Source organism: Hyla sarda, chromosome 1 (genome assembly GCF_029499605.1).
Source record: "Hyla sarda isolate aHylSar1 chromosome 1, aHylSar1.hap1, whole genome shotgun sequence".
Classification (NCBI taxonomy): domain Eukaryota; kingdom Metazoa; phylum Chordata; class Amphibia; order Anura; family Hylidae; genus Hyla; species Hyla sarda.
The window spans coordinates 383,713,184-383,729,810 of NC_079189.1; the positions used below are offsets into that span (position 1 = coordinate 383,713,184).

The 16,627-nt window shown below is 43.3% G+C and overlaps 1 protein-coding gene across 2 annotated transcripts in view; it reads left to right on the top strand.

The window, feature by feature from the left end:
• Positions 1–2,615: 2,615 nt before the first annotated feature.
• The window catches only part of ERCC6L2 (ERCC excision repair 6 like 2), a 98,392-nt gene continuing 84,380 nt past the window's right edge, over positions 2,616–16,627 (top strand). For both annotated transcript variants that reach the window (XM_056524878.1, XM_056524885.1), the window contains exons 1-3: positions 2,616–2,872; positions 6,955–7,373; positions 12,709–12,831. In XM_056524878.1, the coding sequence (XP_056380853.1) occupies positions 2,860–2,872; positions 6,955–7,373; positions 12,709–12,831 (555 nt within the window). In that variant the 5' untranslated portion in view covers positions 2,616–2,859. The remainder of the gene's footprint in view (positions 2,873–6,954; positions 7,374–12,708; positions 12,832–16,627) is intronic.

A 16,627-nucleotide genomic window follows, 5' to 3' on the forward strand; every position in this document is an offset into this window, starting at 1 on the left:
TGCCTGGATCCCAGGCACTGAGCAGTCATTCGGTGATCAGACACCAGGAGGCAGGTAGGGATCCTCCTCGTGACCCACCTCTCCACGTCGTGGCCCCGCGTTATAGAAAGGGAAAGGACTCAGGACGTACCGGTACGTCCTTGGTCCTTAAGAGGTTAAAGGGGTACTCCCGTGGAAAACTTTTTTTTTTTTATCAACTGGTGCCATAAAGTTAAACAGATTTGTAAACTACTTCTATTAAAAAAATCTTAACCCTTCCAGTACTTTTTAAGGGCTGTATACTACAGAGGAAATGTTTTTCTTTTTGGATTTCTCTTATGTCACGACCACAGTGCTCTCTGCTGACCTCTGCTATCCATTTTAGGAACTGTCCAGAGCAGCATATGTTTGCTATGGGGATTTTCTCCTGCTCTGGACAGTTCCTAAAATGGGCAGCAGAGGTCAGTAGAGAGCACCGTGGTCGTAACATAAGAGAAATCAAAAATTTTAAACATTTTCTCTGTAGTATACAGCCCCTAAAAAGTACTGGAAGGATTAAGATTTTTTTAATTGAAGTCATTTACAAATCTGTTTAACTTTCTGGCACCAGTTGATCTAAAAACGGGAGTACCCCTTTAAAGCCTAGATTTAGCATTGCTCTCTTGCTAGTTCTGAAAAGTTTGGCGTGGACAGATCCTGGACTTTTGCATAGAGAGCCATAGGCTGGATCTCACAGGTGAACTGTCAGTATAATAGGTTTAAAGTATAAAAATTGAATGTTTTTCAATAAATAAAACCCTATATTATCACAAAATCCCTATACATAATTGGTATTGCCACGTTCATAATGACTTGTACTATAAAACTATAAGGTCATGTTCATATGTCCGCTGGAGATTCAACAGGATTCTGCTGCACTGTGCACACAGCGGAATTTCAGTGACAGATGCTTCTGGCACGGAAATTTAGTTTTCCGTGTCCGCAGAAAGAATTAACCTGTTTATTCTTTCTGTGGACTCCACATAGAATGCATAGCCGCCCGCACTCTCTGGAATGTTCGCATCCAGATTTTCCGTGCGGACATGCCGGAAGTGTGAACATAGCCTAATGATAACTTTTCTGCATGGTGAACGCTGAATAAAAAAAAAAAAAAAAAAAAAACACAAGAATGACTAATTTTGGTCCAAAAAGTGGAATAGAAATGATCAAAAGGTAGCATATATCACATAAATAGTAGAAATAAAAAGTTGTCACACAAAAATTAAGTCCTCATACAATGAGGTCTGACAAAAAAATAAAAAAGTTATGGCTGTTGGAACATGGCAATACAAAAAAGAGAAAAAAGGATTTTGTTTTGAAAAGGAAAAAAACATATAAAATCTATATAAATAATTGTATCAATTCACAGATAAAGAAAACCAAATTTTTACCACACAGTAAACGCCATAAAAATAATTTTAATAATGTAATAAATAATGTAATAAAATAATGTAATAAAAAATAAACATATGTGGTATTGCTGCGTGCGCAAATGTTAATTAAACCGCACAGTCAATGGCGTATAGATAAAAAATAACAAAGTCCAGAATTGTGTATTTTTGATCACTTCATATATCATAAAAAAGTCATAAAAAGCTATTACAAAGTCCCATCTCAACAAAAATTGTACCGATAAATACTATAAGATCACTGTGCAAAAACATATCCCTCATACATCTTCATATACAGAAAAAGAAAAAAGTTATAGGGGACAAAATAGGGCGATTTTAAGCATAAAAAATTTTTGTATAAAAAGTTCTAATTCTTCAAAAGTAGTAAAACAAAATAAAACCTATTTATATTGAGTATTGTCATAATCGTATGGGCCTACAGAATAAAGTGTTCTTTTTACTGAACAAGGCACTGGCTCAGATTTATCAAACTGTATGAGAGATAAAGTGGAGTGATTTTCCTTTAGCAACCAATCACAGCTCAGCTTTCACTTTACCAGAGCTCGTTAGCTGAGCTGTGATTGGTCGCTGTGGAAAAATCACTCCACTTTTTCTCTCATACAGTTTGATAAATCTGGGCCACTGTGTAGAAACCGAAGCCCCCAAAATCGAATGTTTTTTTACACAAAGTCGCCTCACAAATAATTCATTTTTGGTTTTGGCATAAATCTTGCGGTGAAATGATTGATGTCATTACAAAGTAAAATTGGTGGCGCAAAATACAAGGCCTCATATGGGTCTGCAGGTGGAAAGTTGAAAGTGTTATGGCTAATAGAAGGTGGGGAGGAAAAAACTAAAGTGCAAAAATAAAAATAAACTGCGTACTTTAAAACAGGTTTACTTTATCTGGATGAAGGCAGAAAAGGTTTTTTTTGGTTTTTTTTTCCAGTCATTTATAAGAAAATGCTTGAAGGAGAAGCCAACTCCAGCCTCCTCCATTCATGACACAAGTGTCTATACCAGTGTTTCCCAACCAGGGTGTCTGCTGCTGTTGCAACACTACAACTCTCAGCATGCCAGGCTTTTGTGGGGAAATACTGGTCTGTGCACACAGCAGAACCCAACATCTGACTGTGTACTGACTGCTTGACTCCTCCCCATCATGTGACTGATCACATGGCTGTGACGTCATGAAAGGTCCTTTAGCTCAGTAGTGTAGTTTATGTTTCTTGCAGGATGAGATGCAGTCAGCTGTACAATGCCCATAACATGGAGGAGGCAGGGGCTGCAGTGCTGTACCACAGGACAGTGTGGGGCTGTGGACACCTGGCATGCAGTTAGCAGTGAAGTCAATGCGCCCTCCTCCTAGTGTTCTTTAATCAGGGCTCTCACCTGTCCCTTCATGTTTTGTAGAGATCAGTGGTGACAAGTGACAGATCCAGGCACAAACATGGAGGCACAAGGCAAGTACATGGTCTGTTCTGCTCTATATCAACCTGTTCTGCTCTATATCAACCTGTCCTCTCAGGGCAGCTCGTGTAAGTTCACACTCTGCTGGATTTACTGCGACATTCATGTGAATTGTGTTTATTGAAATCCCAAAACAACCACGATCAGGTACATGGGTTTTCAGTTGCAGATATTAGCAGCAGTGTGTGAACGCACCCTAATAGTCAGATTCCACTGTGGGCAACAGGGACGCTTTTTGTTTGCACTACTTGTTCATCTATCGCTTCATCCAGGCTTTAAAGGAGTAGTCCAGTGCTGAAAAACTTATCCTGAGGATAGGGGATACGTTTCAGATCGCTGGAGCCCCCCGCGATCTCATGTACGGGGTCCTGGCTCGCTGGGCAGATAGCAGTCGTCGGCCACACCCCCCCTCAATACAGCGCTGTGGCAGAGACGGTGATTGCGAAGGCAGCGCTCCGGCTCTGTCACAGAGTTGTATTGAAGGGGTGTGTCAGCCGCCGCTTGGTGCGGTGGTCAACATGCCCCTTTCCCGCTGGCTGCCAGGGCCCAGTACAGGAGATCGAGGGGGGCACCAGTGGTCGCCCCCCCCCCTGCGATCTGAAACTCATCCCCTTAGGATAGGGGATACGTTTTTCAGCACTGGTTTCCCATAGCAACCAACCAGATCCCTTCTTTCATGTTGCAGATGCCTTGTTTAAAATGAAAGAAGCAATCTGATTGATATGGGCAATTTTTCCTCTGCATAGTTTTTGATAAATCTCCCCCTAGGTCTCCAAACTGTGCACCTCCCGCTGTTGCAAAACTACAACTCCCGGACAGCCCGGTCATGCTGGGAGTTGTAGTTTTGCAAAGGCTGTAGGTACACAGTTTAGACACCTAGGTATTAAAGGAACTGTCAGGTTTAAAAAATCTCCTAATATCCTAGCATAATTAGCTGTATACAGTATTTTGCAGCAGATTTTCCTCAGCAGATTTTGCTACCCATAAGTCAATGGGTAACAAAATCAGGTACAGAAAAACCTGCCGCCCACGGGGAAGCACCCTAAGGGTAGGGTCACACGTGCCGTATTTTGTTGCGTAATTTGCTGCAGCCGATTTCGCTACCCATTGGTAGGAAAAATACGCGGTAGCGAAACACGGCACGCGTGACCCTACTCTAAGGGTCCGTTCGCATGTCCTTATTTTTGCTGCAGATTTGCTTCAGCAGATTTTACTGACTATTGACTTCAATGGATGGCAAAATCTGCTACAGCAAAAATGCAGCAGAAAATCCGTACATGTGAACTGACCCTTCGAGTGTATTCACACTTGTAGGATCTGCTGCGTGTTTGATGCTTCGTTCAATTAGTTAGTTTCCATTGAAATCTGCATCAGATACCGTATATATGAATGTACCCTAAGGGTCACACGCAATGTGTAGGCAGCATATTTGACGTTGTGCAAGATCCGCTGTGCAGCCGGGAATATGCTGCATATTCTCCTATGAGCAGACACACAGGGCTATCCAGCAGTAGCCCTGTGTGAGCAGTAAAGGTTTGAAGGTGGGCCCGCTCGTCACAGTCACGTCAGCGTCCTGGTGCCGCCTCCAAACCTCGCTGCTCACACTGTACTGCAGTGTCTGCTCATAGGAGATTATAAACCAAAGATAAATTGAAGTCACTTTGGTACAATAAAATTATATGATTTATTGGTATGCATTAAAAACAATAATATTTCATGATAAAAAAGGAGAAACGGCATCAAAAAAACATAACAGCGACATCACCGGTACATCTGACGAACAACAAAATGGTAATGTGCGGGTAAACGTATCACTAATACACATGTAAGTGCAGAAAAAGAGCAGCAAATGGAACACTATATAGCAAATTTAAACATAAGTACACGGTAAACAGGTTTAAAGTGCCATGCAAATAAAGTGTTAAGTTACATGAGAGACATCAAACTATGGCAATGTATAGGATGCAGTGAATAATACCCACTAACTGTGCATCTCAGCATGCTAACCTTCATCCAACGTGTGTTTTGGCAAGCTAACCTTCATCCTTCACTCTTGGACGAAGGTTAGCGTGCTGAAATGCGTGTTGGAGTGGCGCCATCCCTGTCCCTGCTGTACAACTACTTACTACCATTTAGTGGGTATTATTCACTGCATCCTATACATTGCCAATATGTCTCTCATGTAACTTAGCTTTTTATTTGCATGGCACTTTAAACCTGTTAACCGTGTACTTATGTTTACATTTGTTATATAGTGTGCCATTTGCTGCTCTTTTTCTGCACTTTAACGTGTATCAGTGATACGTTTACCCACACGTTACCATTGTGTTCTTCGGCAGTTGTACCGGTGATGTTGCTGTTATGTTTTTTTGTGATGCTGTTTCTCCTCTTTATCATGAAATACTATTGTTTTTAATGCATACCAATAAATCCTATCATTTTATTGTACCCAAGTGATTCCAATTTTCATTTTCTTTGGTTTATGCTAGTATTCGGAGGTCATTGAATATTGTGCCTACACATACGAGGGTTGATATACTTTTATGGGTACTGCGCCCCACACAGTAACTGCTTCTTGCACATACCCCTCATGAATGTGTTTTTGTCTTTGTGGTTAATTCATAGGAGAATACGCAGCGTATTTCCCTTTAGGGTGTGTTTCTACCTGAAGTATACACAGCGTATTTCAAGCTGCGCAAGATTTGCGGCAGCAGCGGGAAATACGCTGCGTATTCCACGCTCACTATACACACAGGGCTTTCCAGTGGCAGCCCTATGTGTGCAGTGAGTTTTGGAGGCGGGGCCATGTGCCGGCGTGACCGACGCACGGCTCTGCCTCCAAAAACTCACTGCACACATAAGGCATTCTCTCTAGGGAATCCGCTTAGAAATGCATTGCTGTTTATGGTGCTGTCCTAGTGCTGGCATGTTCTGCCAGTGTCTGCTGTCTGTGGAATGTTCAGTGGAAATTTTCAGATGGTAATTTTCTGCTGAAATTACATTGTGTGGAATTTCCTCTGCAGCAGTGTGAATTGTTGTCAGTGGGATTCTGCTACACATTGCACACTATTTAATTTAGCCACTGTGATCTTGGCCATTCTTTTGTCCAAATACATTGCTGTCTATGGGGACGACAATGTCCGTGTGGTCCTAGCGCCAACTGATTCTGTAGGCGATAGCCTTCCTTCTGAATTCCTCAATGTAAACCTAGCCCTAGAAAGCCACAAATAGCGGAACACTGCAACACTGTCAGCACTTTTAATAAACTGTGCTGCACTTCCATTGTCGTGTGGTGGCGCTGGCAGGAAATCGAACTTAGAGGCAAAGTAGGGCTCCCTGCCATTCTTCTAAGGCACAATACCCCCATGTCCTGCACGGACTGGACTAAGTAGCTTTGTAAGATCTGTACAATGGTCTCTTCTATGTGTATGATCCCAATGGTCAGTGTTTTCCAGGCAGGGTGCCTCCAGGGGTTGCAAAACTACAACTCCCAGCCAAATACTGTCCCGGCATGCTAAGCAACAGTTTATGTCACCTTGGTTGTTAAACGCTGCCATAGGCCATGTACAGTCATAACTGTTTCAGCTACAGAAATGGCTAAAACCTACAGCATTGTGAATGAGCCCTAAGGCAGTAAAGAAGCCCTAGGGCTCATTTACATGGCAGAGTATCCACCTGGAAAAATTCTGGGTGGCAGGCACATGTCGCTAGGACCATTTGGAAATGCGTCGTCTCCATAGACTGCAATGTATTTCCGAGAGGATTCCGCTGAAAGAATCCAGAGTTTGAATTTTCGCTGCAGAATTTTCCACCGTGGAAATTTTGCTGTATGCACCAAAATTCCTGTAGATTCCTGAGGAATTTCCTGTAGATTTTATCCCTTTGACTTGCAATGTACTATATTTTTTGTTGTGAACCTTAAAATATATCAGAGCTCTCTAGATAGCACCAGTTATTATAAGGAAGCATAGATTTCACTATGTTGTTTTGCAGAGAATTATTCTTGGTGAGCCCTACTTTCTGTGACTTATAACAATACTTATATTTACATATTGCGTTTCACATACTATTCTAGGCATATGGAACATCAACGATCACTGCTTAGCTCCTTACTCGGACGATGATGAGCTCAAGGAAGCTGTTATAAAGTCCATTGCATATAAGGACACAGACCGATCATATGCAGTGGTTACATTTTTGGATGCCAGAGAAAAGAAGGTTCCTTTTTTACAGCTTTGTAAAGTCTCCGACAGCTCCTGGAACACATCCATGTTTGATGATGAAGATCTGGAGAAACCTAATTTCCCAGGCAGGAAACCTACATCCCCTGCAGAAGATTTTCCATTATCAGACAATGGAATTTGTGTTCCTTACACCATCAATCGATATTTACGAGACTACCAAAGAGAAGGTGTCCAGTTCATCTATGAACACTATGCTCGATCAAGAGGATGCATACTTGGCGATGACATGGGTCTTGGAAAGACGATACAGGTGTGTATTTCCTGAACAGTGGTACACTTGAAGTATGATATTTTGTCATTTATGTGAACATGTCAGTGTCTGATCTTACAATACACTTAAAGGGGTACTCCGGCCCTAAGACATCTTATCCCCTATAAAAGGATAGGGGATAATATGTCTGGTCACGGGGGGGCCCGCTGCTGGGGACCTCCGCAATCTCTCATGCAGCAACCCACCTGTGTGAGCTCCACGCAGTGCTGGAGGCTCTGAGTCTGAAGGCTCACAACCACTGGGCTGGAGTATCGTGACGTCAAGACTCCGCACCCGTGTGACGTCACGCCCCGCCCCCTCAATGCAAGTCTATGGGAGGGGGTGTGATGGCCATCACGCCCCCTCCCAAAGACTTGCATTGAGGGGTGGATGGACGTGACGTCATATGGGGCTAAGTCGTGAGCTGCATGGAGCTCATACAGGTGGGTTGCTGCCTGAGAGATTGGCTACTATGCAATGCAGGATTAGACAGAGAATCATGTATAGGCAAAGCTAGCACTTGCAGATAAAAACATGAAAAACTTAAATGAAAAATATCCATAAAAATTATAGGAACGGCAGGGCAGCACAAGACATAGAAAAATAGCACACGAAGAATTACCCCTCTGTCCTGGCTCACTTTTGACATAGAGTTGCTATACTCCAATATCCCCCAGGATTTGGCTTTAGTTGCTATATCAGATATTCTAGATAAGTTTTCGAACTACACTCTTGATTTCCGCCTGGGTATCTAAGGTCGCCTCGGTTTGGGCTTCTCAGCTGCTCCAAGGCATCCTGTCTGGCGCTCCTCAGAAGGACTTAGGGGATCTCGCTTGTCAACTCTCTCAGGCTGGGGACTTCCTCTGTTTGGCTTCATTGGAGTCTGCATGATGTACGGCTTTTGCCTCAGGTAACTTGGCTGCGATTCGTCGTTCTATGTGGCTGAAGGCAGATGCTGCTTTGAAGAAATCTCTGAGTTGCCCTTATCAGGTTCTCAGCTTTTTGGGAAACGGCTGGATGAGATCATATCCAAAGCTACTGGAGGTAAAAGCTTTCTGGTGCCGCAGAGCAAACCCCGCCCTTCCGTCCCCCTTCCTTTCGGTCCTTTGCATCGGGTTGTCCTCCCAAGCAGGTTCCCTCCCAAGCACGCAAAGCCCCTTTTTTCAAAGCACGTCCTTTCTGGAGACAAGACAACCGTGCTGGTGGTTTCTCAGCCAAGTACGGTAGCCTTGCTATTCCTGAAGGGATGCCCCCACCCATATCCCCCTTTTGTCTCTGAGGGACAAAGGGGGTGGGCAGAAAACCAGGGAGGGAAATCAGGGCCATGGGCGAAGCATAAAGTGTAAGGATATAATCCATAAATCTGCCAGTAAAACCCATGGCATGCATAACTGACCACAGCCACTCCCATCTCACGCTATCAAATGCCTTCTCGGTGTCTATGGACAAGATAGCGGAAGATGGGTGAAGACATACGTCATCTAGGGATAGCCAGGACTTTACGTATATTGGCTACAGCAGCCCTTCCCCTAACGAAACCCATTTGAGAAGGATGAACAAGGCAGGGCAACACCAAAGCCAAACAGTCGACAATAATCTTAGAAAGGAGTTTTAGGTCAACATTGATTAGCGATATTGGACTGTACCCATCTGGAGTGGTATGGTCTTTATCTGGCTTTGGAATAACCTGAATAAACACTGTGTTCATCTCTTTTGAGATACCAGTATCGTTAAGATAGTTATTGTATAGTGTCAGAAGCGTGGGAGTTATTTCAGGCATGAGAAGTTTATCCCCAGAGAAGCCATCCGTCTTGGGGCCTTAGCGGACGGTCAGGATTTAATGGCATTAGATAGTTCTTCAGTGCTAATGGGGGCATTTAAATGATCAAGATCTGATTCTGTCAAGGTGGGGAGATTTGCTTCCACAATCAATCTTCTAACAGGGGAAGAAGAATCACCTGTGTCAGAATATAGAGCCTCAAAATAGGACCGTAGTAAGGCAAAGATGTTTTTTGGGTCAGTCACATGAGTTCCGACCGCATCCCTTAGTAAAGGAATGGGAGTGGGAACATGTGAGCCTTTGGCAAAACGCGCCAGCAATTTGTCTGGTTTGTTGCCAAACCTGAAAAATGTTGCATCAAGGTAGAACCTATTCAGATTTTCCTGCTTTTCCACGTATTGTCATCAGTAGGGTAGTTCAGAACGGTGGTATAAGCCGCCCTCAGGCGCTCACCCTTTTCTGAAATTTGCCGTGCCACCTGTTTTTTGGAGGAAGTGACATATGCCATGTTTCGCCCCCTTAAAACTGATTTTGCTGCCTCCCAGCAAATCTGTGGATCCACATCAGGGGTTGAGTTATGTTGTACATATTCGTCCCACCAACCCTGTAGAAGAGACTGAAACTGTTCATCTTTCGCCAATCCCTGAGGAAAGCACCAGATGTAGTCTGTCCCTCTGGAAAAGACATTCGAGGAAGAAATAATTACTGGGGCGTGGTTGGATCTGACTGTCAGTGATGCAGTGTTGAGTGATTCTGAGTAAAAGAGAAGGAGTGGTGAGAATGTAATCTATTCTGGACTATGAATTATGTGCACTTGAGTAATGTGTATATTCTCTGGAATCAAGATGAATTATGAATTATGTGCACATGAGTAATGTGTATATTCTCTGGAATAAACGTTAAGGCCTACCTGAGATGCCCATGTAGCAATAGTGCGGTCAGCTCTATGTCTCTGTCAAGCTGTGGGCAACTCCATCCTTCTCAACAGTCATCACAGAGTTAAAGCGCAACTGTCATGAAATTTTGGTGCAATAACCTGCACACAGTCTTTGTACTGTGTGCAGGTGGTGGGTATAGCAATATTTTTACCTGATGTTTGCAGGCTTTCATGACTGCAAAAAATGCTTTTATTCAAAGCCACTGACGGTCGGATAGGCGTGGCGTGAGGTACGCGATGCCCCGCCGCCGCCACCCCCACCCCTTCCCCGTATGTCCGCGCTGGGACCTCTGTGTGATTGACACACAGGTCCCAGCGTATGCGCCCTTCAGCTAATCTAACCTGCGCGCCTCTGTGTGTCATCCAGCAAGCGCTCGCTCCCACCACTGTCTTCCTCCGAGAGCAGAGCAGCGCGCAATCGGGTTAGTTCTCGATACTAGGTGCAGAGAGGAAGCTCGCTCTCTGCACCTAGCACTGCGCAGGCGCACTGAGGTGGAAGACTGCGGCGGGAGCGAGCGCTTGCTGGTTAGATTATCTGAAGGGCGCATGCGCTGGGACCTGTGTGTCAATCACACAGAGGTCCCAGCGCGGACATACGGGGTAGGCGTGGGGGTGGGCGTGGCGGCGGTGGGGCATCGCGCCAAGCCTATCCGACCATCAGTGACTTTGAATAAAAGCCTTTTTTGCAGTCATGAAAGCCTGCAAATTTCAGTTAAAAATATTGCTATACCCACCACCTGCACACAGTACAAAGGCTGTGTGCAGGTTATTGCACCAAAATTTCATGACAGTTGCGCTTTAAAATCGCCACCTACAATCTTGTCTCGCACCGCACTGGAGCGCAGTAAAGATGCAAGTTCTTCCAGGAAAAAACGATTATCATCGTTAGGACCATATGCATGTAGGATCTCCTAGTCCCCCAATGCGGAGGTACCGTGTGCCCTACACCACCTCCCGCTAAAGGAAGAAGACATCAACTTGTAAGAGCAGTACTTATTAAACAAGATTAAAAACCCAGCCTTCCTGTCTACAGCTGGAGCCCAATAACCATTCTCCTACCCACCATTTTTGCATTCTAACAAAATCTTCCTCCACTAAATCGGTTTCTTGCAACATAGCAATATCAGGAGATAAACGTCTAAGGTTGTCTGAGGATCATATTTTGTTTGTGGGGAGATTTTAGGCCCTTAACATTCCAGGTAACTGTGCATAAAACAAATATAACAGGTGGAACTGGCAGTGCGAGAATATTACATAATACAGATAAAGTGCTTCCGAGCTACAGCAAATGAACCCCGAAAAAACAAATCCCAATTCCCACCCCCCCCCCCTCCCCAAAACAAACCCCCTGAGAAAGAGCTCACTATAAAGCCACCCATAAGAGCTCCCACAAATATCTTTTGGATTTCGCTTCTTCCCACACAGTATAGAAATGTGCAAAAACAAGAAATTCGCAATAAAAGTTTGTCCACTCCCAGCTTACTCTAAGAGGTGTGCATATAGGATAGCAACAAGAATGCAATCAAGTACTTAAGTGGTGCATGTTTCCGAACTCGCGTCCCGATCAGCAGGTAAGTTCTCAAGGTGCAGGTCCCATGCAGAGATTCTAGCGGTATCTGCGCCAATGCCGCGGCTGGGTGAATGTGATGCCTCCAGACGAGGCGGCTACGGTTGTCATGGAGGAGTGGAGCGATGCCTGCCCCGTGACGATCCTGGTGGAGAATGGGAGGGAAGATCCATGTATTGGGTAAGTCCAGCATGAGCTTCCTCTGATGAAGAAAAGGTGGAAAGCGATCCATTCAGGTGGTATACTCATAGAACAGTCGGGTATAGGAGCGCAAATCTCACCAGCTGTCGGTGGAGAGTGGTGCAGATAGGTGAGAAAAGTTTGCGCTTCCGAGGCACTTCTGCTGAAAAGTCTGCAAATAACAGTAAGCGGTTACCATACAAGAATAGGCCATCACGCTTCTGTCGGTAAGCACGTAACAGTTTGGTCTTGTTAGTGAAGTCCAGGTACTTAGCAATCACCTGTCGAAGTCTATTATGGTGAGCCAAGCCGGGATGCACTCCACTATCCGGCGGCTCTCTGGTCTGGGCCAAGTCGATGTGCCCGCAATGGTGAGGTAAGCCAAGTAGTTGAGGAAGGGTGGACTCACAAAGATGGCAGAGGTCACGTGGGTGGACCTTCTTTGGGGCTCCCACTATCCTAGGGTTGTTTCGTCGAACGATTTTCTATGTTGTGAATCATTCTGAGCAGGTACCTCTCCATAAAGAGGTCCCACAACTGGAGAACCAGGTAGAGCCCTGTGAAGGGCATTAGATGTGGGTAATAGGGTTTTGTGTAGAGCTAGTGGGAGCAGAGTCTAAGTGCCATGCGTCTTTACAGCATGGTGCCGGAACCCGAAGTCTGAGGATCCATATTTTGTGGCAGTAATATTTCATCACCAGGGTTCCCGGCATCTAGGAAGCCCTGCAGTCAGCTGACCTTTGGCCTATTATACAGGTAATTTCCTATTGCACCATCTTCGTGCTGTTTCCAGTATGTTATTTGATTTTATTTGTATGGGAATATTAAAGATATTTCAAAACTAAATTTATTTCTGCACTCCTTGCTTTAGGTCATATCATTCCTAGCCGCAGTGTTACACAAGAAGGGTACACGAGAAGACATTGAAAACAATATGCCTGAATTTCTGCTGAGTACAATGAGAAAGGAACAGTTAGCATCGTTCACTAAAAAGGTATGGATATTAAACGTATGAGAGGAAACTATCATATGCTCAGATTCTTCTGCTATAAGTATCTTGCTAAAACTATTGATAGACTAGTTTTTCAGTGTGTAAGCTATCATTGGTGTGAAGCCTTGTTTATTCCATGGCCCGTTCGCCACTAGTACATAAACTGTCCCTCGATTTAACATTGAAAATAAACCGCTTCCTGTGTGACCTCAAAAGGTGATTTTTTATTTTTTTTATTTATTTATTTTTTTAAAATTTTTTATTTATTTAATAAATTCAGAACATAATATAGACCCTGTTAAAGCAAAAGTCAGCGAAAGCATTTTTCGCATTAGCATTTTGGGAGCTGTGCAAACTTTTGCAATGATTCAAAACAAAATACACATCATTTGAATGATACATTCTCCTCTCTTTGTTTATATTAAAGGAATACTCCTGTAGAAAACTTTTTTTTTTTTTTTTTTTTAAATCAACTGGTGCCAGAAAGTTAAACAGATTTGTAAATTACTTCTATTAAAAACTTAATCCTTCCAGTTCTTATTAGCTGCTGAATACTACAGAGGAAATTGTTTTCTTTTTGGAACACAGAGCTCTCTGCTGACATCACGAGCACAGTGCTCTCTGCTGACATCTCTGTCCATTTTAAGAACTGTCCAGAGTAGGAGAAAATCCCCATAGCAAACATATGCTGCTCTGGTCAGTTCCTAAAATGGACAGAGATGTCAGCAGAGAGCACTGTGGTCATGATGTCAGCAGAGAGCTCTGTGTTCCAAAAAGAGAACCATTTCCTCTATAGCATACGGACCCTAAAAAGTACTGGAAAGATAAACATTTTTTAAGAGAAGTAATTTACAAATCTGTTTAACTTTCTGGCACCACAAGTTGACTTTCATCTGATAATAAATCAGCTTAGCAGTTTGTTCAGGAGGAGAGGCAAGGACCCTGATACAGAATGACAATCTACATGGGACACAGCAGCCTGCACTGTACTTGAATACAAGGAGGCTGTAGAAGAGAAACTAAGCAACATTTTTAATAAAGAACTTAAAGAGGTTGTGCGCTGCCCTGCCTTTTGGAGCTCCGCTCACAGCGTCCGGAAGTTCATTACTCCGAACGCAGTGTGCGGGCTTCCGTGTTCGCAGCCGCGGGGGAGACGTCACGAAGGGGCCGGGCGTGACATCACGCCCGGCGGCTGCGAACACGGAGGCCCGCACACAGCGTTTGGAGTAATGAACTTCCGGACGCTGTGAGCGGAGCTCCGAAAGGCAGGGCAGCGCACAACCCCTTTAAGAGTGTTTTTGTACCAAGTACAACGCAAGAATAAAAAATGCATTCAAAGGTGTCCGAAGCCTTTTGGCTGTATTCTCACCAGACTGCAATATTGAAACCATTATTATTTTTAACCAAACAACACAGTCACCAACTTAATTTTTTGATATGTTGTAGTACTTATGTACTACAACATATCTCTAATATACTTTTATTATTATTTTTTTTCATTAAAAAGGTTTAATTTACATTTAAAAACCGGCTACTGAAAAAGGACTGATTTTGGAGTGGCAATCAGTCCTTTTTCAGTTAGGCTGCACTCGCTCCCTGCCTGTCAATCAGACAGGTGGGAGCGAGCGTATTGGCTCCCCGGCCACTGGCTGGGAGGCCACTCCTCCCGCACATCGCCGCCGCCACCTCGTTGCCGCCGCTGTCCCTGCACGCCCGCTGACGGACTCTGCAGTAACCGCAAGTGTAATGAGGGAACGGGGTATGCGGGGCGGGGGTGGGGGGGAGGGGTTAATGGGCTAGTGCCGTAGCGGGGGGGACGTAGCGCCTGGGGGAATGGGCTAGCAAAAAAAAATAAAAAATAGGATGGTGGGAGCTACCCTTTAAGTTAGAAGCTAGTTACTCCCTGGTCATAGGTCGTGGTGCCAGTTTATATAAGTAGTAATTCAAATGGCATTTAGACATCCCCCGGATGAAGCAGGATGTGAAATGTACATAGGGGTGGGCATACTAGTGTGGATGTTCTGTCCTTTTGCTGTTGGTAAACGACATTGTTTATCTGCGTGCACTCTTTTTCATCTTGTTCTGCTGACACTTGTAGTACTTTAGTGTTTCTGCCATCATAGATGCAGGTTTCCTTATTCTGGTTCAATATTTTTATTGAAGATTTAACAAGTTATATAAAACAAATACAGTCAATTTTCACATGAGAAAGAATAAGCATCACTCCGGACAAAGCAAAGTGCAAACATGGGTATAAACATGAGAACAAGGCACGTTGGGTCACTAATGACACTGTAGGAAATGAAGTCACATAACAAAGCCATAGTTAACAAAGCAGTAAGTAACTTTTTGTCGACTTTACATACACAGAAAAACATTTTTTTCCACTGTTTCCTTCTAGTTATAGACTTATGAGTAGAGGGGAGTGTTGCGTCACATACTAATACAATAATTCACGTCAACACTTTAATGCAACTTCATATTTGTAGGGTGCTGCATAGTGTTACTTCTGAATGAATTATTAAAGGCGATATTGTTCCCAACCAGTGACACTTTTTTTCTAGTTGCTACCTTTCCCTTTTTTATATATCTGTCTTAGATTATTTAATAAAGTGATATTCCTTTATATTGGTGCGCAAGTCTTTTGATTTATTGTAGATGAAAAAAAAAATAAAATGAAGCATCCCTCGATTCCCTGACGCTTCCGTTCTGCCTGCTCAGCCAAACACTGGCTGTGATGTCACAGTGATGTCTTTGCGTAATCTCTTTTAAGGTATAAGAATAATCTTGGTTTAATATAACTCTTATTAATAATGTTCGAAATAATGTTAGATCTATACTTGTTAAAAGATTTTGTGAGCTAAAAATTATGGCCGGGATTTTTTTTATTTTAGTTCTTACTTGTTTGTATTTATTCTGTTTGTATTTCATACTATTCATTTGTCTTCATGTGTGCTGCCTTGACCTTGAGTGACCTAGGGTGGTCTCTATCATTTAACAACCAGCTTCTCTTTGGTGAATGAGATCTGCCCCATAGCAGATTGTGTGCCAGTTTCTGTGGCCTGTTTCTTCTGGTCATCCAGTGTGTCTCTGTGTGCGTTCTCTGAAGCTGTGCCAGTGTTTTCATACGGTTCACTGCACATTGTGCCATTGTTGGAGCATTCTCTTTAGTTTACTTTGTCTACATAACTTTGATAGCATCTATCTCAGCAGCTGAGGATTCAGATGAACCTGGAACAAATAATTACCCAGCATGTACCATGTTATTATTCACAAGCATGTGGACTTGGCAGTACAGTTAGGGGCCTCTTTTTAAGGCTTTAAATCAGCTGGACATACACTTTTTCATCTTCAGCCATGCTTGAGGTTTGCTTCTCGCTGATGCCAGGCTGTTGTGTGCCAGCTTTGCTGGGGAAGACAATAATGGAAGGATTGCCTTGATTGTTTTCAGATTAATTTCACCATATCCGTTTTAATAAAAATTGAGTTTTTTGAAAGTGCTGCACAGTTGTTTCCTTCCATTTCACTTGTGAGTTTATTCAGAACATATGTACTCTATATTGAATGTCTGACTGTTATGCAGTTGACCGTTCAACAGTATTACAGTATAGATAAAGGCAGATTTGGTTTATAAGACGTAGGGTCTTAGGATGCACAGCAACTCATATCTTGTACCGGAATAAATCATTGTTGTCGTGTTGTGGCATTTTCATGAAAAGACTTTATATAGATTATGATAAACATAGCCTTTTTTTTTTGTTTTGTCTTGTTTTGTTTTTTTTGTAGTTAAAGGAGTTTA